The sequence below is a fragment of the Balaenoptera physalus genome (assembly GCF_965194825.1).
Source record: "Balaenoptera physalus genome assembly, chromosome: 5".
Classification (NCBI taxonomy): domain Eukaryota; kingdom Metazoa; phylum Chordata; class Mammalia; order Artiodactyla; family Balaenopteridae; genus Balaenoptera; species Balaenoptera physalus.
The window spans coordinates 17809598-17831439 of NC_138884.1; the positions used below are offsets into that span (position 1 = coordinate 17809598).

Here is a 21842-nt window from a genome sequence, read left to right on the forward strand (position 1 = left end):
CATAGAGGGAACTTATCTCAAAATAATAAAGGCCATATATGACAAACCAACAGCCAACATCGTTCTCAATTGTGAAAAACTGAAACCATTTCCACTAAGATCAGGAACAAGACAAGGTTGCCCACTCTCACCACTACTATTCAACATAATTTTGGAGGTTTTAGCCACAGCAATCAGAGGAGAAAAAGAAATAAAAGGAATCCAGATCAAAAAAGAAAAGTAAAACTGTCCCTGTTTGCAGATGATATGATACTATACAGAGAGAATCCTAAAGATGCTACCAGAAAACTACTAGAGCTAATCAATGAATTTGGTAAAGAAGCAGGATGCAAAATTAATACACAGAAATCTCTTGCATTCTTATACACTAATGATGAAAAATCTGAAAGAGAAATTAAGGAAACACTCCCATTTACCATTGCAACAAAAAGAATAAAATAACTAGGAAAAAAACTACTTAAGTAGACAAAAGACCTGTATGCAGAAAAATATAAGACACTGGTGAAAGAAATTAAAGATGATACAAACAAATGGAGAGATATACTGTATTCTTGGATTGGAAGAATGAACATCGTGAAAATGATTATACAACCCAAAGCAATCTACAGATTCAATGCAATCCCTATCAAACTACCACTGGCATTTTTCACAGAACTAGAACAAAAATTTTCACAATCTGTATGGAAACATAGAAGACCCCGAATAGCCAAAGCAATCTTGAGAAAGAAAAACAGAGCTGGAGGAATCAGGTTCCCTGACTTCAGACTATACTACAAAGCTACAGTAATCAAGACTGTATGGTACTGGCAGAAAAACAGAAATATAGATCAATTGAACAGGATAGAAATCCCAGAGATAAATCCACACACATATGGTCACCTTATCTTTGACAAAGAAGGCAAGAATATACAATGGAGAAAAGACAGCCTCTTCAGTAAGTGGTGCTGGGAATACTGGACAATTAGAACACTCCCTAACACCATACACAAAAATAAACTCCAAATGGATTAGAGACCTAAATGTAAGGCCAGGCACTATAAAACTCTTAGTGGAAAACATAGTCTGAACACTCTATGACATAAATCACAGCAAGACCCTTTTAGACCCACCAACTGGAGAAATGGAAATAAAAACAAAAATGAATAAATTGGACCTAATGAAACTTAAACACTTGTGCACAGCAAAGGAACCCATAAATAAGACGGAAAGACAACCCTCAGAATGGGAGAAAATATTTGCAAATAAATCAACTGAAAAAGGATTAATCTCCAAAATATACAAGCAGCTCATGCAGCTCAATATCAAAAAAACAAACAACCCAAACCAAAAATGGGCAGAAGACCTAAATAGACATTTCTCCAAAGAAGATATACAGATTGATAACAAACACATGAAAGGATGCTCAACATCACTAATCATTAAAGAAATGCAAATCAAAACTAACGAGGTATCACCTCACACTGGTCAGAATGGCCATCATCAAAAAATCTACAAACAATAAATGTTGGAGAGGGTGTAGAGAAAATTGAACCCTCTTGCACTGTCAGTGGGAATGTCAATTGATACAGCCACTATGGAGAACAGTATGGAGGTTCCTTAAAAAACTAAAAATAGAACTACCATACGACCCAGCAATCCCACTACTGGGCATATATCCTGAGAAAACCGTAATTTAAAAGAGTCATGTACCACACTCTTCATTGCAGCTGTATTTACAATAGCCAGGACATGGAAGCAACCTAAGTGTCCATTGATAGATGAATGGATAAAGAAGATGTGGCACATATATACAATGGAATATTACTCAGCCATAAAAATAAATGGAATTATTTGTAGTGAAGTGGATGGATCTAGAGACTGTCAGAGAGAGTGAAGTAAGTCAGAAAGAGAAAAATAAATACCGTATGCTAACACATATATATGGAATCTAAAAAAAAAAAAAAAACACAGTTCTTAAGAACCTAGGGGCAGGACAGGAATAAAGACACAGACGTAGAGAATGGACTTGAGGTGGGAGGGGGAAGTGTAAGCTGGGATCAAGTGAGAGAATGGTATGAACTGATATATACTACCAAATGTAAAATAGATAGCTAGGGCTTCCCTGGTGGCGCAGTGGTTGAGAATCTGCCTGCTAATGCAGGGAACACGGGTTCGAGCCCTGGTCTGGGAGGATCCCACATGCCGCGGAGCGGCTGGGCCCGTGAGCCACAATTACTGAGCCTGCGTGTCTGGAGCCTGTCCTCCACAACAAGAGAGGCCACGATAGTGAGAGGCCCGCGCACAGCGATGAAGAGTGGCCCCCACTTGCCACAACTAGTGAAAGCCCTCGCACAGAAACGAAGACCCAACATAGCCATAAATTAAAAAAAAAAAAAAAAAAAAAAAAAAATAGATAGCTAGTGGGAAGTAGCCACATAGCACAGGGAGATCAGCTCGGTGCTTTGTGTCCACCTAGAGGCGTGGGATAGGGAGGGTGGTAGGGTGACAGAAGAGGGAGGAGATATGGGGATATATGTATATGTATAGCTGATTCACTTTGTTATAAAGCGGAAACAAACACACCACTGTAAAGCAATTATCCTCCATTAAAGATGTTAAAAAAAAAAGACGTAACTTTTCCTTTCAAGAAGAAAAATTATGAAAGAAAATTATTTGTTCAAAAAATGTTTTTAATTATTAACAGAAACAAGTGGTGTTGGAAAGACAAAAAATTACAGATAGTCCTCAACAGAAAATTAACCTTCTACTGCAGTATTATATCTACTATATAATATATGAATATATTAGTTTGACATTTTAGGCATTACCTTAATTAAACCTCATTATTAAATCCATAAATGTTTTTTTCTGACATGGAAAATAATATTCCACAATAAATGACTAAGGAAATATAAATATAAATCATAAAATCTTAGTGAAAGAAAAAGCAATAACACCTTTAAATACTAGGAATACTAGTGGGTATATCTTCTATGACAAATGTAGCACAAAATGAAAAAGTATAACATCATATTTACTGGCATTTATCATTTGCGGACACCATTAAAACCAGTTTTAAAAAGGAGTGGGGGGGCTTCCCTGGTGGCGCAGTCATTGAGAATCTGCCTGCCGATGCGGGGGACACGGGTTCGAGCCCTGGTCTGGGAAGATCCCACGTGCCGCAGAGCAACTAGGCCCGTGAGCCACAACTACTGAGCCTGCGCGCCTGGAGCCTGTGCTCCGCAACGAGAGAAGCCGCGATAGTGAGAGGCCCGCGCACCGCGATGAAGAGTGGCCCCCACTTGCCGCAACTAGAGAAAGCCCTTGCACAGAAACGAAGACCCAACACAGCCATAAAAATTAAAAAAAAAAAAAAAAAAAAAAAAAGGAGTGGGGAAGCAATCAGTTAAAGATTTTCTATGATTTAATATGATCAAATGAACATCTATAATATCTAACTTATTAAGACTAATAGTTTACTGATCAATACTTGCTTAAAGACCTTTCCTCATTATACCCAACAATCAAGAGTAAATATGTCATAAACTTTGCCTAATCTCTATCAGTTCCCAATTTGCAAGACTTGCCTTACATTACACAGCCAAGGCCCTAAAACACTGTATATATATATACACATATATATATATATATATATATCCGCCCTTGACTTTCACCTTCTGAACTACTACTAAGACTCCGTCTAGCAGATATTCCTTTTGTGAAGTAAGTCTTATAAAATTAGATTTGCTTATCAGGAGAAAGTAACAGTGATATTTTGGGGGAATCAACAGCCAACAAGTAAAATAACAAGTCTTTCATTATTCATTTGATTTTCTTTTTCTTCCTTTTCTGATATTATATTATAAATGTACTTTTGACAGGATGCTGAAAAATTCTTTGGATTATGACATTTTGAATAAGTAGAAAAACATACATTCAATAAAAATAAATTTGTCATTAACTAACCCAAATAAGAACATTCATTATGGTTTGCACTCTTAAATTAATTGCTATAAGCCAACAGGAAAACCTTTTCACACCAAATGGGGAATAAAAGCCTAGAGTGAACACAATTTCTAAAACGCTGCAGTTTATTTAAACCTCCTCTTTACAATCAGAAGACGCACAGCATAATGAGACATTTATTTATTACGAATCTAAACCACCTGCATTTATTAAAAGAAAATAAAAGATCAATACCTGGTTTTACTGGATCCACAGGGCTTTCTTCTTCTGAGCACGCTAATAAATTCTTGATTTCAATAAACATTTGGAAATTTCTTTTTCAATTTGTGTATGTAAACAAGTAAATATTTAGAGTTGCAGGGATATAGAAATTATATATATTTGTGCTGTAGAGCCTATTTATAGATAAATTGTTAAATAATTCTTAAATAATTCTTTCAGAAATGTCAGAATTTATCTTTAAAAAAGCCTTTCTTAGCCAAAAGATTTTGGTTAGTAGTAAGAACAGAATTTATGGAAAGGACTTTAATGAAGACATTTCCAGTACCTTCTGGAAATTTTTCCATTCTTGTGTTATTATTAAAAGAGAAATATCATTGACAAACCTCATATGTCGCTGGACCAGGAGTAATCTCTTCGGAATCTTTAAAACGATTTGATGCTTTAACAAATAAAGGTATGGAGCAAGATTTCTTTAAAACAGGATTGTATGTTGCAGGCCCTAAGAGAAAACAAATGTAAAAATAATAAAGCATGTTTTAAATTATTGATTTTGGTCACATGGATATTATTCTTAGATTTGTTATCTTAACATTTAAATTTAGCATCACTCTTGAACCCATCCTTTTGAATGCTTAAAGTCATTCAGTTCAGGGATTTGAAATATGATAAGCAGAAAATACAAGCATACTTCATTTTATTGCACTTCACTTTATTACACTTTTCAGATACTGTGTTTTTTACAAATTCAAGGTTTGTAGCAACCCTGCTTCTAGCAAGCCTATCAGCACCATTTTTCTAATAGCATTTGTTCACGTAATTCTCACAATATTTCAAACTTTTTCATTATTAACATTATATGTGTTATGGTAATATATAATCAGTGATCTTTGATATTACTATTGTAATTGTTTTGGGGTAGCACAAACCGTGCCCATGTAAGATAGCAAACTTAATTCATAATTGTTGTGTGTGTTCTGATTGCTTCCCCATCTCTCTCTCTCTCCTTGGGTCTCTCTATCCCCTGAGACACAACAATATTGAAATTAGGCCAAGTAGTACCCCTACCATGGGGCACTAGAAATCAAATGCTAGAAATGACTAAACTTAGTGAGGAAGACACGCCAAAACCTGAGACAGGTCAAAAGCTAGGCCTCTTGCACTAAATATTAGTCAGCTAAGTTGTAAATGCAAAGGAAAAGTTCTTGAAGGAAATTAAAAGTGCTCTTCCAGTGAACACATGAATAATAAGAAAGCAAAACAGCTTTAATTCTGATAGGGAGAAAGTTTTAGTGGTCTGGGTAGAGATCAAACCCGGCACAACATTCCCTTAAGCCAAAGGCTAATCCAGAGCAAGGCCCTAACTCTCTTCAATTTTGTGAAGGCTGAGAGAGGTAAGGAAGCTACAGATGAAAAGTCTGAAGCTAGCAGATGTTGGTTTAAGTAAAGATGCCATCTCCATAACATAAAAGTGCAAGGTGAAGCAGCAAGTGCTGATATAGAAGCTGCAGCAAGTTATCCAGAAGATCTAGCTATGATAATTAATGAAGGTGGCTACACTAAACAACAGAGTTTCACTGTAGACAAAACAGCCCTCTTTTGGAAAAGGATGCCATCGAGGACTTTCATATTGGGATGGCCAAAAGTTTCATTCGGTTTTTTTCCGTAAGATGGCTCTAGTAGCACTTAGTTGTCTTTAACTTCATTCAAAACAATTTTGTTAGATTGTACGTGACAGCTGTCATATCAGCGTGCATTTAAAAAAGGCTTATCAAAATTGGTGAATTTTTCTGTAGCAATTTTAGTATTGAAGATGGAAGGAAAAAAGCAACATTTTTGGCATATTATGCTTTATTATTTCAAGAAAGGTAAAAAAGCAACTGAAACGCAAAAAAAAGATTTGTGCAGTGCATGGAAAAGGTGCTGTGACTGACTGAACATGTCAAAAGTGGTTTGTGAAGCTTCGTGCTGGAGATTTCTCACTGGATAATGCTCCACAGTCGGGTAGACCAGTTGAAGTTGATAGCGATCAAATCGAGACATTAATTGAGAACAATCAATGTTATACCACATGGAAGACAGACAACAAACTCAAAATATCCAAATCAAGCGTTGAAAACCATTTGCACCAGCTTGGTTATATTAATCACTTATGATGTTTGGGTTCCACATAAGTTAAGTGACAAAAACCTTCTTGACCATATTTCCACATGCGATTCTCTACTTAAACGTAATGAAAATGTTCCGTTCTTAAAACAAATTGTGACGGGCGATGAAAAGTGGATACTGTACAATAATGTGGAACAGAAGAGATCGTGGGGCAAACAAAATGAACCACCACCAACAACACCAAAGGCCGGTCTTCACCTAAAGAAGGTGATATTGTGTATATGGTGGGATTGGAAGGGAGTCCTCTATTATGAGCTCCTTCGGGAAAACTAAATGATTAATTCCAACAAGTGCTGCTCCCAGTTAGACCAAAGGAAAGCAGCACTCGACAAAAAGCGTCCAGAATTAGTCAACAGAAAACGCATAATCTTCCATCAGGATAACACAAGATCATGTTTCTTTGATGACCAGGCAAAAACTGTTACAGCTTGGCTGGGAAGTCCTGATTCATCCGCCGTATTCACCAGACATTTCACCTTTGGATTTCCACTTATTTCAGTCTTTACAAACTTCTCTTAATGGAAAAAATTTCAATTCCCTGGAAGACTGTAAAAGGCACCTGGAACAGTTCTTTGCTCAAAAAGATAAAATTTTGGGGAAGATGGAATTATGAAGTTGCCTGAAAAATGGCAGAAGGTAGGAAGGTAGTGGAACAAAAGGGCAGATATGTTGGTCAGTAAAGTTCTTGGTGAAAATGAAAAATGTGTCTTTTATTTTTACTTAAAAACTGAAGGCACTTTTTGGCCAACTCAATAGCTAGAGAGGAGAAGTCAATGCCTGGCTTCAAAGCTTCAAGGACAGGCTGACTCTCTTTGTAGGGGCTAATTAGCTGGTGACTTTAAGTTGACCCCAATACTCATTTACCATTCCAAAAATCCTAGGGCCTTTAAGAATTATGCTATATCTATACTGCCTGTGCTCTATAAACAGAATAACAAAGCCTGGATGATGGCTCATCTGTTAACAACATGGTTTGCTGAATATTTTAAGCCCACTGCTGAGACTTACTGTTCAGAAAAAAAGATTCCTTTCAAAATATTGCTGCACATTGACAATGTACCTAGTCACCCAAGAGCTCTGATGGAGATGTGTGATGAGATTAATGATGTTTTTATGGCTGCTAACACAACATCCATTCTGCAGCCCATGGATCACGGAGTCAGTTTGACTTTCAAGTCTTATTATTTAATAAATATATTTTGGGAGTTTTCTGGCAGTCCAGTTGTTAGGACTTTATGCTTCCACTGCAGAGGGGCCCAAGTTTGACCCCTGGTCTCCTGGTTAGGGAACTAAGATCCTGCAAGACACGTGGTGCAGTCAAAATATAAATATATACTTCAAAAGGATCTAGCTGCCATAGAGAGTGATTCCTCTGACAGATGTGGGGAAGCTCAATTAAAAACCTTCTGGAAAGTGTTCATCATTCTAGATGCCATTAAGAATATTTGTAATTCATGGGAAGAGGTGAAAATATCAACCTTAACAGGAGTTTGGAAGAAGTTGAATGACTGAGGGATTCAAGACTCAGTGAAGGAAGAAACCGCAGATGTGGAAATAGTAAGAGGACTAAAATTAGAAATGGAGTCTGAAGATGACTGAATTGTTGCAGTCTCATGGTAAACCTTTAATGGATGAGGAGTCGCTTCTTATGGTTGAGCAAAGAAAGTGGTTTCTTGAGATGGAATCTACTCCTGGTGAAGATGTTATGAAGACTGTTGAAATTTTGATAACAAAGGATTTAGAATATTACATAAAGTTAGTTGATAAAGCAGCAGCAGGGTTTGAAAGGAATGACTCCAATTTTGAAAGAAGTTCTACGGTGGGTAAAATGCTACCAAACAGCATGCATGCTATAGAAAAACCATTCATGAAAGGAAGAGTCAATTGATGCAACAAACTTCATTGTCGTCTTATTTGAAGAAATTGCCATGGCCACGTAGTTCTTCAGCAACCACCACCCTGATCAGTCAGCAGGCAACATCAAGGTAAGACACTATACCAACTACCAACAAAAAGAGTCTGACTTGCTGAAGGCTCAAAAGATGTTTAGCATCTTTTAACAATAAAGTATTTTTAAATTAAGGTATGTGCATTTTTTAGACATAACGTTATTGCACATTTAATAGACTACAGTACAGTGTAAACATAACTTTTACATGCACTGGGAAACCAAAAAATTTCTGTGACTCCTGTTATTGGGATATTTGCTTTATTGCGATGGTCTGGAATCAAACCTGCAATATCTCCAAGATACGCCTGCACGGACCTCTGTGTATGTAATAATTAAATGCAAATCAGAAGTAATTTCCAAAAAAAGGAAAACAGTACTCCCTCAAAATTATCTACATAGTGAAAAAAGATACCTAACTCTTTTATTCCTACATATTCATTCACATGTTCAGTGAAGAGGTGATGACTGAACTGCACTGGGGATACAAATAAGGTTTAAAGAAGCAGAAAGGTGGGTTAACAGCATTCTGGGCACTAAACATGACAGAAGACAAGGCACAAATTTACATGGAAAAAGTTTTATGTAGCAAACAGATTGGTTAAATGGAACAGGGCCTAAATTCTAAATAAAGATTTTGTACTAGAGACCATAGGTTTCAAATTGTATCCTAAAAGGTACCAGAAATTCTAAAGAACTGCCCAGGGGACAATGTGTAGGTAAAGCCCAAATACAAGAGGCCTTAAATATTTTCAGCCAAAACAACTACAGATTTACTGTTTTATTTGTTTGGGTCCCATACAAGATTTTATTTAACTGAAGTTGTTTAGTAATTTTTTTAAAAAAAGGCTTTTGAAAACCACTTCCATAGTCTAGCTCTTGAAGGTTTTTGACTAAAGGAGATTCGTGAAGAAAGATAGTTTAAGAAATAAATTCTGGCAGTAGTGTACAGGATGAAATGACTGGAAGATGGTCTGTTTCAGGGTCACTAACAAGGAGTACACTAACATTGATAATGGAAAGGAAGAACAACTCAGAATATTTTCTAAGAAATGCAATAAACATTTAGTATGTACAGTGACTAGAAGAAGATAAAAATGAAAAGTGGCTATGAAAAAGGTAATACTATGATGGAAATAAAGAAATACAGAAAGAAGGAGGAGAGGAATAGCTTGTGCTTGATTTTGAATCAATTATGTTTGAAAAGATGCAGGATATCCAAATAGAAGTGTCTAGAGGAAAATCATAGATATATAACTGAAGCTCATGAGGAAGCTTGCCTGGAGAAAAAGAATGGAGTTATTCATGTAGAGGCAATAGTTGAGGTTTCTCTAAGTGAAAGATCACAGAGAGAGAAAACCTAAATAACTAAGGACTGGACCTTGGGGGACTGCACATACAGAGGGAGGAGAAGAGTCAAAGAAGGAAACAGTCTAGTTAATAAATTTAGCTACTACAACATTATAGACAGTAAATAGGGAGAGGTTATTTTTTTCTCCATTTGCATGTTAACCAATACTTATTTTGAGTGTCTATCACATGCCATGCCTTGCATATGAACAGTGTTAGAGGTCTACTATATCAAGTATTTCAAGAGGAGACTTATAGGGAGGTGACTGTACAGTATATAGGATGTAACTTTAGAAGAGTGGTGATGAATGAAACTAAATTAGAGGGCATTTAAAAGACACTGTGGGAGAGGAAATAAAAACTTGGAGCATAGAATATTGACAATGAACATAAACAGTGAAATAGCAGAGTAGATATAAAGATATTAATAGGGAGGAGACCTTCAAGATGGCAGAAGAGTAAGACATGGAGATGACCTTCCTCCTCACAAATACATCAGAAATATATCTACATGTGGAGCAACTCCTACAGAACACCTACTGAATGCTTGCAGAAGACCTCAGACACCCCAAAAGGCAAGAAACTCCCCACGTAACTGGGTAGGGGAAAAGTAAGAAAACAGAGACAAAAGAATAGGGATAGGGCCTGCACCTCTGGGAGGGAGCTGTAAAGATGGAAAGGTTTCCACACACTAGGAAGCCCCTTCACTGACAGAGGCAGGGGGTGGGCAGGGGGCAAGGTTCGGAGCCATGGAGGAGAGCGCAGCAACGGGTGCAGAGGGAAAAGCAGAGAGATTCCCGCACAGAGGATTGGTGCCAACCAGCACTCACCAGCCCAAGAGGCTTGTCTGCTCACCCGCTGGGGAGGGTGCAGGCTGGGAGCTGAGGCTCAGGCTTCAGAGGTCAGATCCCAGGGAGAGGACTGGGGTTGGCTGCATGAACATAGCCTGAAGGGGTCTAGTGCACCACTGCTAGCCAGGAGAGAGTCCGGGAAAAAGTCTGGACCCACCTAAGAGGCAAGAGACCATTGTTTCGGGGTGCACGAAGAGAGGGAATTCAGAGCACCACATAAACAAGCTCCACAGATGGGCGCAAGCCGTGGCTATCAGCGCGGACCCCAGAGATGGGCGTGAAATGCTAAGGCTGCTGCTACAGCCACTAAGAAGCCTGTGTGCAAGCACAGGTCACTATCTACAACTCCCCTCCCGGGAGCCTGTGCAGCCTGCCACTGCCAGGGTCCCATGACCCAGGGAAACTTCCCCAGGAGAACACACGGCGCGCCTCGGGCTGGTGCAACGTCACCCTGGCCTCTGCCGCCGCAGGCTCGCCCCACAGCTGTACCCCTCCCTCCCCCTGGCCTGAGTGAGCCAGAGCCCCCGAATCAGCTGCTCCTTTAACCCCGTCCTGTCTGAGCAAAGAAGAGACGCCCTCAGGCGACCTACACACAGAGGTGGGGCCAATCCAAAGCTGAACCCCAGGAGCTGCGCGAACAAAGAAAGGGAAATTTCTCTGAGCAGCCTCAGGAGCAGCAGATTAAATCTCCACAATCAATTTGATGTACCCTGCATCTCTGGAATACCTGAATAGACAACAAATCATCTCAAATTGAGAGGGTGGACTTTGGGAGCAATGATATATATATTTGTTTTTTCCCTTTTCCCTTTTTGTGAGTGTGTATATATATGCTTCTGTTTGTGATTTTGTCTGCAGAGCTTTGCTTTTACCATTTCTCTTCCAGTTCTGTCTGTCCGATTTTTTTGTTTCTTTTTTTTGTTCTTTTTTTTTTACTATAGTTTTTAGGACTTATTATCATTGGTGAATTTGTTTTTTGGTTTGGTTGCTCTCTTCTTTATTTCTTACTTGCTTTGTTTTTATTACTTTTTAATTTTTTATCATTTTTAATTATTTTTAATTTTTTATTTTCATAACTTTATTTTTTTCTTTCTTTCTTTCTTTTTATCTCCCATTTATTCTGAGCCATGTAGATAACAGGGTCTTGGTGCTCCAGCCAGGTGTCAGGCTTGTTCCTCTAAGGTGGGAAAGCCGAGTTCAGGACATTGGTCCACCAGAGACCTCCCAGCCTCATGTATTACCAAACGGCAAAAATCTCCCAGAGATCTCCATGTCAACGCCAAGAAACAGCAGCACTCAACGACCAGCAAGCTACAGTGCTGGAGAGCCTCTGCCAAACAACTAGCAAGACAGGACAGGAACACAACCCACCCAATAGCAGAAAGGCTGCCTAAAATCATAATAAGGTCACAGACACCATAAAACACACCACCAGATGTGGTCCTGCCCACCAGAAAGACAAGATCCAGCCTCATTCACCAGAACAGAGGCACCACTCCCCTCCACCAGAAAGCCTACACAACCCACTTAACCAACCATAGCCACTGGGGGCAGACACCAAAAACAATGGGAACTACGAACATGCAGTCTGCAAAAAGGAGACCACAAACACAGTAAGTTAAGCAAAATGAGAAGACAGACAAACACACAGCAGACGAAGGAGCAAGGTTAAAACCTACCAGACCAAACAAATGAAGAGAAAATAGGCAGTCTACCTGAAAAAGGATTCAGAGTAATGATAGTAAAGATGATACAAAATCTTGGAAATAAAATGGAGAAAATACAAGAAATGTTTAACAAGGACCTAGAAGAACTGAAGAGCAAACAAACAATGATGAACAACACAATAAATGAAATTAAAAATTCTCTAGAAGGAATCAATAGCAGAATAACTGAGGTAGAAGAACGGATAACTGACCTGGAAAATAAAATAGTGGAAATAAATACTGCACAGCAGAAAAGAGAAAAAAGAATGAAAAGAATCGAGGACAGTCTCAGAGACCTCTGGGACAACATTAAACGCACCAACATTCGAATTATACGGGTCCCAGAAGAAGAAGAGAAAAAAAAAGGGACTGAAAAAATATTTGAAGAGATTATATTGAAAACTTCCCCAATGTGGGAAAGGAAATAGCCAATCAAGTCCAGGAAGCACAGAGAGTCCCATACAGCATAAATTCAAGGAGAAACACACCAAGACACATATTAATCAAACTATCAAAAATTAAATACAAAGAAAAAATATTAAAAGCAGCAAGGGAAAAACAACAAATAACATAAAAGAGAATCCCCATAAGGTTAACAGCTGATCTTTCAGCAGAAACTCAGCAAGCCAGAAGGGAGTGGCAGACACATTTAAAGTGATAAAAGGGAAAAACTTGTAACCAAGATTACTCTACTCAGCAAGGATCTCATTCAGATTCGATGGAGAAATTAAAACCTTTACAGACAAGCAAAAGCTAAGACATTTCAGCACCACCAAACCACCTATACAAAAAATGCTAAAGGAACTTCTCTAGGCAGGAAACACAAGAGAAAGAAAAGACCTAAAATAACAAACCCAAAACAATTAAGAAAATGGTAATAGGAACATACATCTCGATAATTACCTTAAATGTGAATGGATTAAATGCTCCAACCAAAAGACATTGACTGGCTGAATGGATACAAAAACAAGACCCGTATATATGCTGTCTACAAGAGACCCACTTCAGACCTAGAGACACAGAGACTGAAAGTGAGGGGATGGAAAAAGATATACCATGCAAATGGAAATCAAAAGAAAGCTAGAGTAGCAATTCTCATATCAGACAAAATAGACTTTAAAACAAAGACTATTACAAGAGAGAAAGAAGAACACTGCATAATGATCAAGAGATCAACCCAAGAAAAAGATATAACAATTGTAAATATTTATGCACCCAACATAGGAACACCTCAATACATAAGGCAAACGCCAACAGCCATAAAAAGGGAAATCGACAGTAACACAATCATAGTAAGGGACTTTAACGCCCCAATTTCACCAATGGACAGATCATCCAAAATGAAAATAATTAAGGAAACACAAGCTTTAAATGATACATTAAACAAGACGGACTTAATTGACATTTATAGGACATTCCATCCAAAAACAAGTGAATACACTTTCTTCTCAAGTGCTCATGGAAGATTCTCCAGGATAGATCATATCTTGGGTGACAAATCGAGCCTTGGTAAATTTACGAAAATTGAAATCATATCAAGTATCTTTTCTGATCACAACACTAGGAGACTAGATACCAATTACAGGAAAAAACATGTAAAAAATAGAAAGATATGGAGGCTGAACACTACACTACTTAATAACCATGAGATCACTGAAGAAATCAAAGAGGAAATCAAAAAATACCTAGAAACAAATGACAATGAAAACACAATGAACCAAAATCTATGTGATGCAGCAAAAGCAGTTCTAAGAGGGAAGTTTATAGCAATACAATCTTACCTCAAGAAACAAGAAAAATCTCAAATAAACAACCTAACCTTACACCTAAAGCAATTAGAGAAAGAAACACAAAAAAACCCCGAAGTTAGCAGAAGAAAAGAAATCATAAAGATCATATCAGAAATAAATGAAAAAGAAATGAAGGAAAAGATAGCAAAGATAAATAAAACTAAAAGCTGGTTCTTTGAAAAGACAAGCAAAATGGAAAAACCATTAGCCAGACTCATTAAGAAAAAAAGGGAGAAGACTCAAATAAATAGAATTAGAAATGAAAAAGGAGAAGTAACAACTGACACTGCAGAAATACAAAGGATCATGAGAGACTACTACAAGCAACTATATGCCAATAAAATGGACAACCTGGAAGAAATGGACAAATTCTTAGAAAAGCACAACCTTCCAAGACTGAACCAGGAAGAAATAGAAAATATAAACAGACCAATCACAAGCACTGAAATTGAAACTGTGATTAAAAATCTTCCAACAAACAAAAGCCCAGCACCAGATGGCTTCACAGGTGAATTCTGTCAAACATTTAGAGAAGAGCTAACACCTATCCTTCTCAAACTCTTCCAAAATATAGCAGAGGGAGGAACACTCCCAAACTCATTCTACAAGGCCAAAATCACTCTGATACCAAAACCAGACAAAGATGTTACAAAAAAAGAAAACTACAAGCCAATATCACTGAGGAAAATGGATGCAAAAATCCTCAACAAAATACTAGCAAAAAGAAACCAACAGCACATTAGAAGGATCATACACAAGGACCAAGTGGTGTTTATCCCAGGAATTGCAAGGATTCTTCAATATACACAAATTAATCAATGTGATACACCATATTAACAAAATGAAGGAGAAAAACCATATGATCATCTTAATACATGCAGAAAAAGCTTTTGACAAAATTCAACACCCATTTACGATAAAAAAACCCTCCAGAAAGTAGGCATAGAGGGAACTTACCTCAACATGATAAAGGCCGTATATGACAAACCCACAGCCAACATCGTTCTCAATGGTGAACAACTGAAACCATTTCCACTAAGAACAGGAACAAGACAAGGTTGCCCATTCCTTCCACTATTATTCAACATTGTTTTGAAAGTTTTAGTGACAGCAATCAGAGAAGAAAAAGAAATAAAAAGAATCCAAATCGGAAAAGAAGAAGTAAAGCTGTCACTCTTTGCAGATGACATGATACTATATATAGAGAATCCTTAAGATGCTAGCAGAAAACTACTAGATCTAATCAATGAATTTGGTAAAGTAGCAGGATACAAAATTAAGGCACAGAAATCTCTTGCATTCCTATACACTAATGATGAAATATCTGAAAGAGAAATTAAGAAAACACTCCCATTTACCATTGCAACAAAAAGAATAAAATACCTAGGAATAAACCTACCTAAGGAGACAAAAGACCTGTATGCAGAAAACTATAAGACACTGATGAAAGAAATTAAAGATGATACAAACAGATGGAGAGATATACCATGTTCTTGGATTGGAAGAATCAATATTGTGAAAATGACTATACTACCCAAAGCAATCTACAGATTCGATGCAATCCCTATCAAACTACCAATGGCATTTTTCACAGAACTAGAACAAAAAATTTCACAATTTGTATGGAAACACAAAAGATCCTGAATAGCCAAAGCAATGTTGAGAAAGAAAAATGGAGCTGGAGGAATCAGGCTCCCTGACTTCAGACTATACTACAAAGCTACAGTAATCAAGACAGTATGGTACTGCCAGAAAAACAGAAATAGAGATCAATGGAACAGGATAGAAAGCCCAGAGATAAACCCACGCACATATGATCACCTTATTTTTGATAAAGGAGCCAAGAATATACAATGGAGAAAAGACAGCCACTTCAATAAGTGGTGCTGAGAAAACTGGATAGCTACATGTAAAAGAATGAAATTAAAACACTCTCTAACACCATACACAAAAATAAACTCAAAATAGGTTTAAGACCTAAATGCAAGGCCAGACACTATAAAACTCTTAGAGGAAAAACACCGGCCGAACACTCCATGACATAAATCACAGCTAGATCCTTTTTGACTCACCTCCTAGAGAAATGGAAATAAAAACAAAAATAAACAAATGGGACCTAACGAAACTTCAAAGCTTTTGCACAGCAAAGGAAACCATAAACAAGACGAAAAGACAACCCTCAGAATGGGAGAAAATATTTGCAAATGAAGCAACTGATAAAGGATTAATCTCCAAAATTTACAAGCAGCTCATGAAGCTCAATATCCTAAAAACAAACAACTCAATCCAAAAATGGGTAGAAGATCTAAATAGACAGTTCTCCAAAGAAGATATACAGATTGTCAACAAACACATGAAAGGATGCTCAACATCACTAATCATTAGAGAAATGCAAATCAAAACTACAATGAGGTATCACTTCACACCAGTCAGAATGGCCATCATCAAAAAATCTACAAACAATAAATGCTGGGGAGGGTTTGGAGAAAAGGGAACCCTCTTGCACTGTTGGTGGGAATGTAAATTGATACAGCCACTATGGAGAACAGTATGGAGGTTCCTTAAAAAACTAAAAATAGAACTACCATATGACCCAGCAATCCCACTACTGGGCATATACTCTGGGAAAACCATAATTCAAAAAGAGTCATGGATCACAATGTTCATTTCAGTTCTATTTACAATAGCCAGGACATGGAAGCAACCTAAGTGTCCATTGACAGATGAATGGATAAAGAAGATGTGGCACATATATACAATGGAATATTACTCAGCCATAAAAAGACATGAAATTGCATTATTTGTAGTGAGGTGGATGGACCTAGAGTCTGTCATACAGAGTGAAGTAAGTCAGAAAGAGAAAAACAAATTCCATATGCTAACACATATATATGGAATCTAAAAAAAAAAAAAAAAATGGTCATGAGGAACCTAGGGGCAGGACGGGAATAAAGATGCAGACCTACTAGAGAATGGAGTTGAGGACACAGGGAGAGGGAAGGGTAAGATGGGACAAAGTGAGAGAGTGGCATGGACATATACACACTACCAAATGTAAAATGGATGGCTAGTGGGAATCCGCTGCATAGCACAGGGAGATCATCTCAGTGCTTTGTGTCCACCTAGAGGGGTGGGATACGGAGGGTGCGAGGGAGACACAAGAGGGAGGAGATATGGGGATATATGTATATGTGTAGCTGATTCACTTTGTTATAAAGCAGAAACTAACACACCGTTGTAAAGCAATTATACTCCAATAAAGATGTTTAAAAAAAAAAGATATTAATAGGATACAAAATTAAAAGCCTCTGTCTCAGTAGACAGGCAATTCAAAACCAGTTACTTTGAAGAATAGATTCTTGTTGATATTTTAAAATCTAAATTATTTTAGAATTGATGGGTTCATATGAAACATTGTTAATGCTTTAGCTTCTTAACATTTGGCTCTAGATCAATCATTCTAATATCAAGTCAATTAATAGGATAGATGTCCAAATTTATAAAGCCTTTTTGGAACGCTGCTATGGACTGAATGTTTGTGTCCCTCCACAATTCATATGCTGAAACCCTAATCCCCAGTGTGATGGTATTTGGAGATGGGGCCTTTGAGAGGCAGTTGGGTCATAAGGGTGGAGCCCTCACGAGGGGTTTAGTGTCCTTATGAGGAGCATATTCTCTCTCTCCCTCTCTCCCTCCTGTGTGAAAACACAGCAAGATGTCTATCTGCAAACCAGGAACAGGGCCTTCACTAGGAATAGAATTGGCCAGCACCTTGGGCACCTTGATCTTGAACTTCTCAGATTCCAGAACCGTGAGAAATAAATTTCTATTGTTTAACCACACAGTCTATTGTACTTTTGTTATAGTAGCCCACATTTACTAAGACAGAAGCTAATGTGTTTTGATCTACCAAGTGACAAGTGAAGTGTTGTAGCGAATGCCATCTTACTATAAAAACAGCATGCATGACTTTGAAATAATATAACTTACATTTATAGTACAGAGAAATAATGCACATACATAAACATAGTATCTTAACGGAGAGTCTTATATACACAAACTGTACCATGCATGGGAGAATGTACCAGTTGCTGTAGCATCCAGAAAAAAACCCACAAAATACCATCAGGAAATGGGTATATAATTCCACAGTCAATTAACTGAAAATTGCAACTTTAGCCATAAAGATTTATAAAGGTTAATGCAATAGGTAAGGTTATTATCCAAACACTATTGTAACTAAGTTTCATTTTCAGTTATAAAGTATAGTCTATCCCCTACTTTTACCAAAATGCTAAAGCAACTGATAAATATTTGCATTCATGGTTATAACTCATTAAAAGAAAAGAAAATATTCAAAAGTAGTTGTAGTAGATTTCCTTTTATTGGAATTCCTTTGAGGAGTATTAAGTGAAGCGAAACTTTTCTTAATACACATCTTGCTGCATTTTAGCACTTAGTCTGCTTTAAGCTACAGAGCATTAAAAAAATAAGTTTACTGCACTCAATCTTAAAATATATTTACAATTACGTACGCTATTGCTTATATGATACAGGTCAAAGATTTACATTGCTTCACCAGCTCTGATTCACAACTGGATTATGCAGAAACTATCTTCTATTTATTTACCAAAATGCCACATTTTAATCACAGGTCAAGGAAGAAGAAAACTTCTCATTCCAAATCAAACACCTATGAAAAGTCTGCCTGAATCATGACTACTATATAATGGGAAATTCAAGAGCAAGTGATTCTTATAATTACATATTTTCCAGCCCTATGCCAACTCACTCTGTCTGAAATGTCAACCAGTGCTACAGGGCAAAAATGGGGCAGAAGAGGAACAATGAGTAATTTAAAATAAAAATCATTTTGGTGCATTAGAGCCAACTCAGAAATAACTATCACTTCTATGAATAAAGCTGCAAAACTTCATATTAAAAAAATGGCTGTCTTCATAATGAGCCAAAATTTATAAATCATGTAGTCAATTTTGTTTATGAATACTGAGTCCTTTTTTCATCTGAAGGTGACAGAAAATTACTGGAAAGTAAATATCCCATATGTGAGCATATCTTTAGAAATTAAAAAAGCATCTAGAAAATCGTTCATTAAAATGGACTGCATGGCTTTAAAATGTCATTGAGTTTAGATTTTTATGGAACACATTGTCTCACAGATTTTATTCTTCAGCTCTACAAATGAAATAATAGGAAAGACAAAAGATTAGTACACAGGGAAGTATTATTGTCAATGTCAAAACCACATTTAGGTTTAATGCTCCTCTCCTGCTTCTAACACTCGATTTGATTAAATGGCACTTCAGATTATGACCACAGAACTGTACAGTCTATTAAATTCAGCCTATAGGTGATGAGAAAAAATGATAGAGTCCCGATAACGCGTAAACTTTTAACCAAAATTTCCATGTATGTTTTACCATATTGTTGACTTCCTTACTAAAAACAAAATAGGTATTACATATTTTAAGAAATAAAATCTTAAATACTTAAGGATGATACCTTAAAATTACTATAGAGTATCTAGGAATTACTGCCAACACAGGCCCTACGCAATGGACTATTACAGTGCACTTCAATCTAAGTAGACTGAGAACTGCCTCTACTGGAGTCTACCTAAATTATCCACCTGTTAAAATGTGTGTTCCTAGCATTGATTAAGCAGTACGGCTGCACTCTTATGACATATAAACACAAAATCACATAGATTTGACTTGACCGAAATATATCTTCAAACGGCAGTGTTCTGTTTATCTGTGTACCTCCAAGTACCTGCTTATCAAAATGTGTATCCAAAACCCTATCGGCTGAAGTCTTTGAACTGCTGACAATTTTGCTCTCTGATAAGTACATTGTACAAATTTGAATGACTTTCACCAGTCTTGCAAATGTAGGTATAACATACTTTCTGTATGAATTATAGGAACCAACTGGAAGGAAGGATGATCACTTTCACCTAACACCATTTTGAGTAGGTAGTATATATATATATATATATATATGTAACACATGACATTTAGTGATGAATGAACAAACGTATCAAGTAATCAATAAAATATGATATTACCTTTAAGGTAAATAAAATACCTCACGACTAGCCTGACGTATTAGTAGCAAAGTTTCCTTTCATAACTGAATTTGGGCTTTATATTCTACTGTTCATTTTTAAGGGTTTGGATTCAGAATGTCAAGAACATTATCTAAGCAAAAAGTTGAAAAGTCTCAGCATATATTCTAAGTCCTCTTACTAAGTCCTCTTAGATCATCGTCATTATGTTAACACTCAGGGCTAAAATAGTAAGGTATTCCTTCTTAAAACTGGAACTTATCTCTGTGAATACTGTATGTAAAGATAAGGGTAATGCTATGTGTCTTTGTAAAACACGTCATGTCATAGATCAAGTTAAAAAGTGTTCTTTAAATATAAATACCAACCTTATTTTAAAATAATTAAAACATTTGATTAGTACTAATCAAACTGAATTATTTAAGAAAGCTATAGTAAATGAACTATGATTTAAAGCAAAACTTTTTAAGTGGCTAATTTTTACCATTTTAATTGTGACTATTGCCACTTTTTTAACTTGCTAAAAATTGTTAAGCCCCTAGGTGCATTTGGATTTGAATTTTTCTTTGAATATGTCTGCTACAATTTATTCAACACTACAATAAAGCTAGACTGAGTTTAGAATTTTCTGAAGGAAGAGCCTACATCATTTATTTAATGACAGGTCAATTAGAAATGATTAACATTTTTATTTGCAACTTAATTGAACACATTCTGCATCTTAAAAAATATATATTTTATAGATTAAATGAATTAAAGAATGGGGTTTTCATGCTTTCGTGCACAAATGCTTTGTTTATATTCATTAGAGATCAAACAAAAACTATTAGGTTAACCATTGAATATCTCAGAAAGCTTCTTGCTCATTTTCAGTAAATTTAAATCTACACATAGATATAAATCTAAATAAGATTTTTTTCTTCACCTTACCAGTGTTGTCTGTTCATTCTGTTCTTGTGGTCATATAATGTAAATATTTTCCAACCCTGTTGCCATACCTTCATGAAATAATAGCAGGATTCTTCCCTTGGAAGCCTTCTCATTAACTACCACTAATTAATTTAACCATGACAAATAACAGTGGGATTTGTTTATATTAATAATGTTTATTTCCAAATAGTTGATGGTTTCCTCATCTGTCTTCAATACCCATGACCCACAGGGCCTATTCACAAGCCCTTCCATAGCTTTGGACATGTTTCTCCACTGGCCTCTGGCTGAATTTGTTCTATGGCTTGAAATATCAAGACTAAAAAACAAAGAGGATCATATTTAGCACCACACATTTTAAACTAATCTTTCTCAAAGTGTAGTTCATGGACCATAGGCATCAGAATCACCCATATTAGTGTTAGAATGCAGATTCCTTGGATTCATGACAAAATAATAAACCATATTATCTGAAAGTGGAATGAAGAAAACATAAATTTAACAAAACTCATTGTTTAGACCTCTAAACTACAACAACTTAATACGTAGCTGTTCTCAAATATATTTAAACACTGAATCGCTTTTCCCAAAATCTCAAGAACTATTGATCAAAGAATAAATCTTAAGAAATTATGGATGAGACTATCATTGCCTCTAGAATATATCTGAATCTCTTACGTCCCTTTGCCTGCCTATGGTAGAGCCACAATCAGTACTTGTTGAGCTGAACTGAGCCAAACCAAGGAAGGAAGAGTCGATTTATGAGTCCACTAGAGTCTACTCCCATGACTTTTAAGCATCTTAACCATTCTTTTTTCATTTTACTTTCTCAGTAATTGTCTATGG

General features: G+C 36.6%; 1 protein-coding gene across 8 annotated transcripts in view; it reads right to left on the reverse strand.

Annotated features, from left to right (window-relative positions):
- The window catches only part of STPG2 (sperm tail PG-rich repeat containing 2), a gene marked incomplete at its 5' end in the record, with an annotated part of 608527 nt that overhangs the window by 268361 nt on the left and 318324 nt on the right, over window positions 1-21842 (reverse strand). For all 8 annotated transcript variants that reach the window (XR_014263584.1, XM_082461761.1, XM_082461759.1 and 5 more), the window contains one exon: window positions 4551-4666. Coding sequence is in view for 7 of the 8 variants with exons in the window: in XM_082461761.1 (XP_082317887.1) it covers window positions 4551-4666 (116 nt within the window). The remainder of the gene's footprint in view (window positions 1-4550; window positions 4667-21842) is intronic.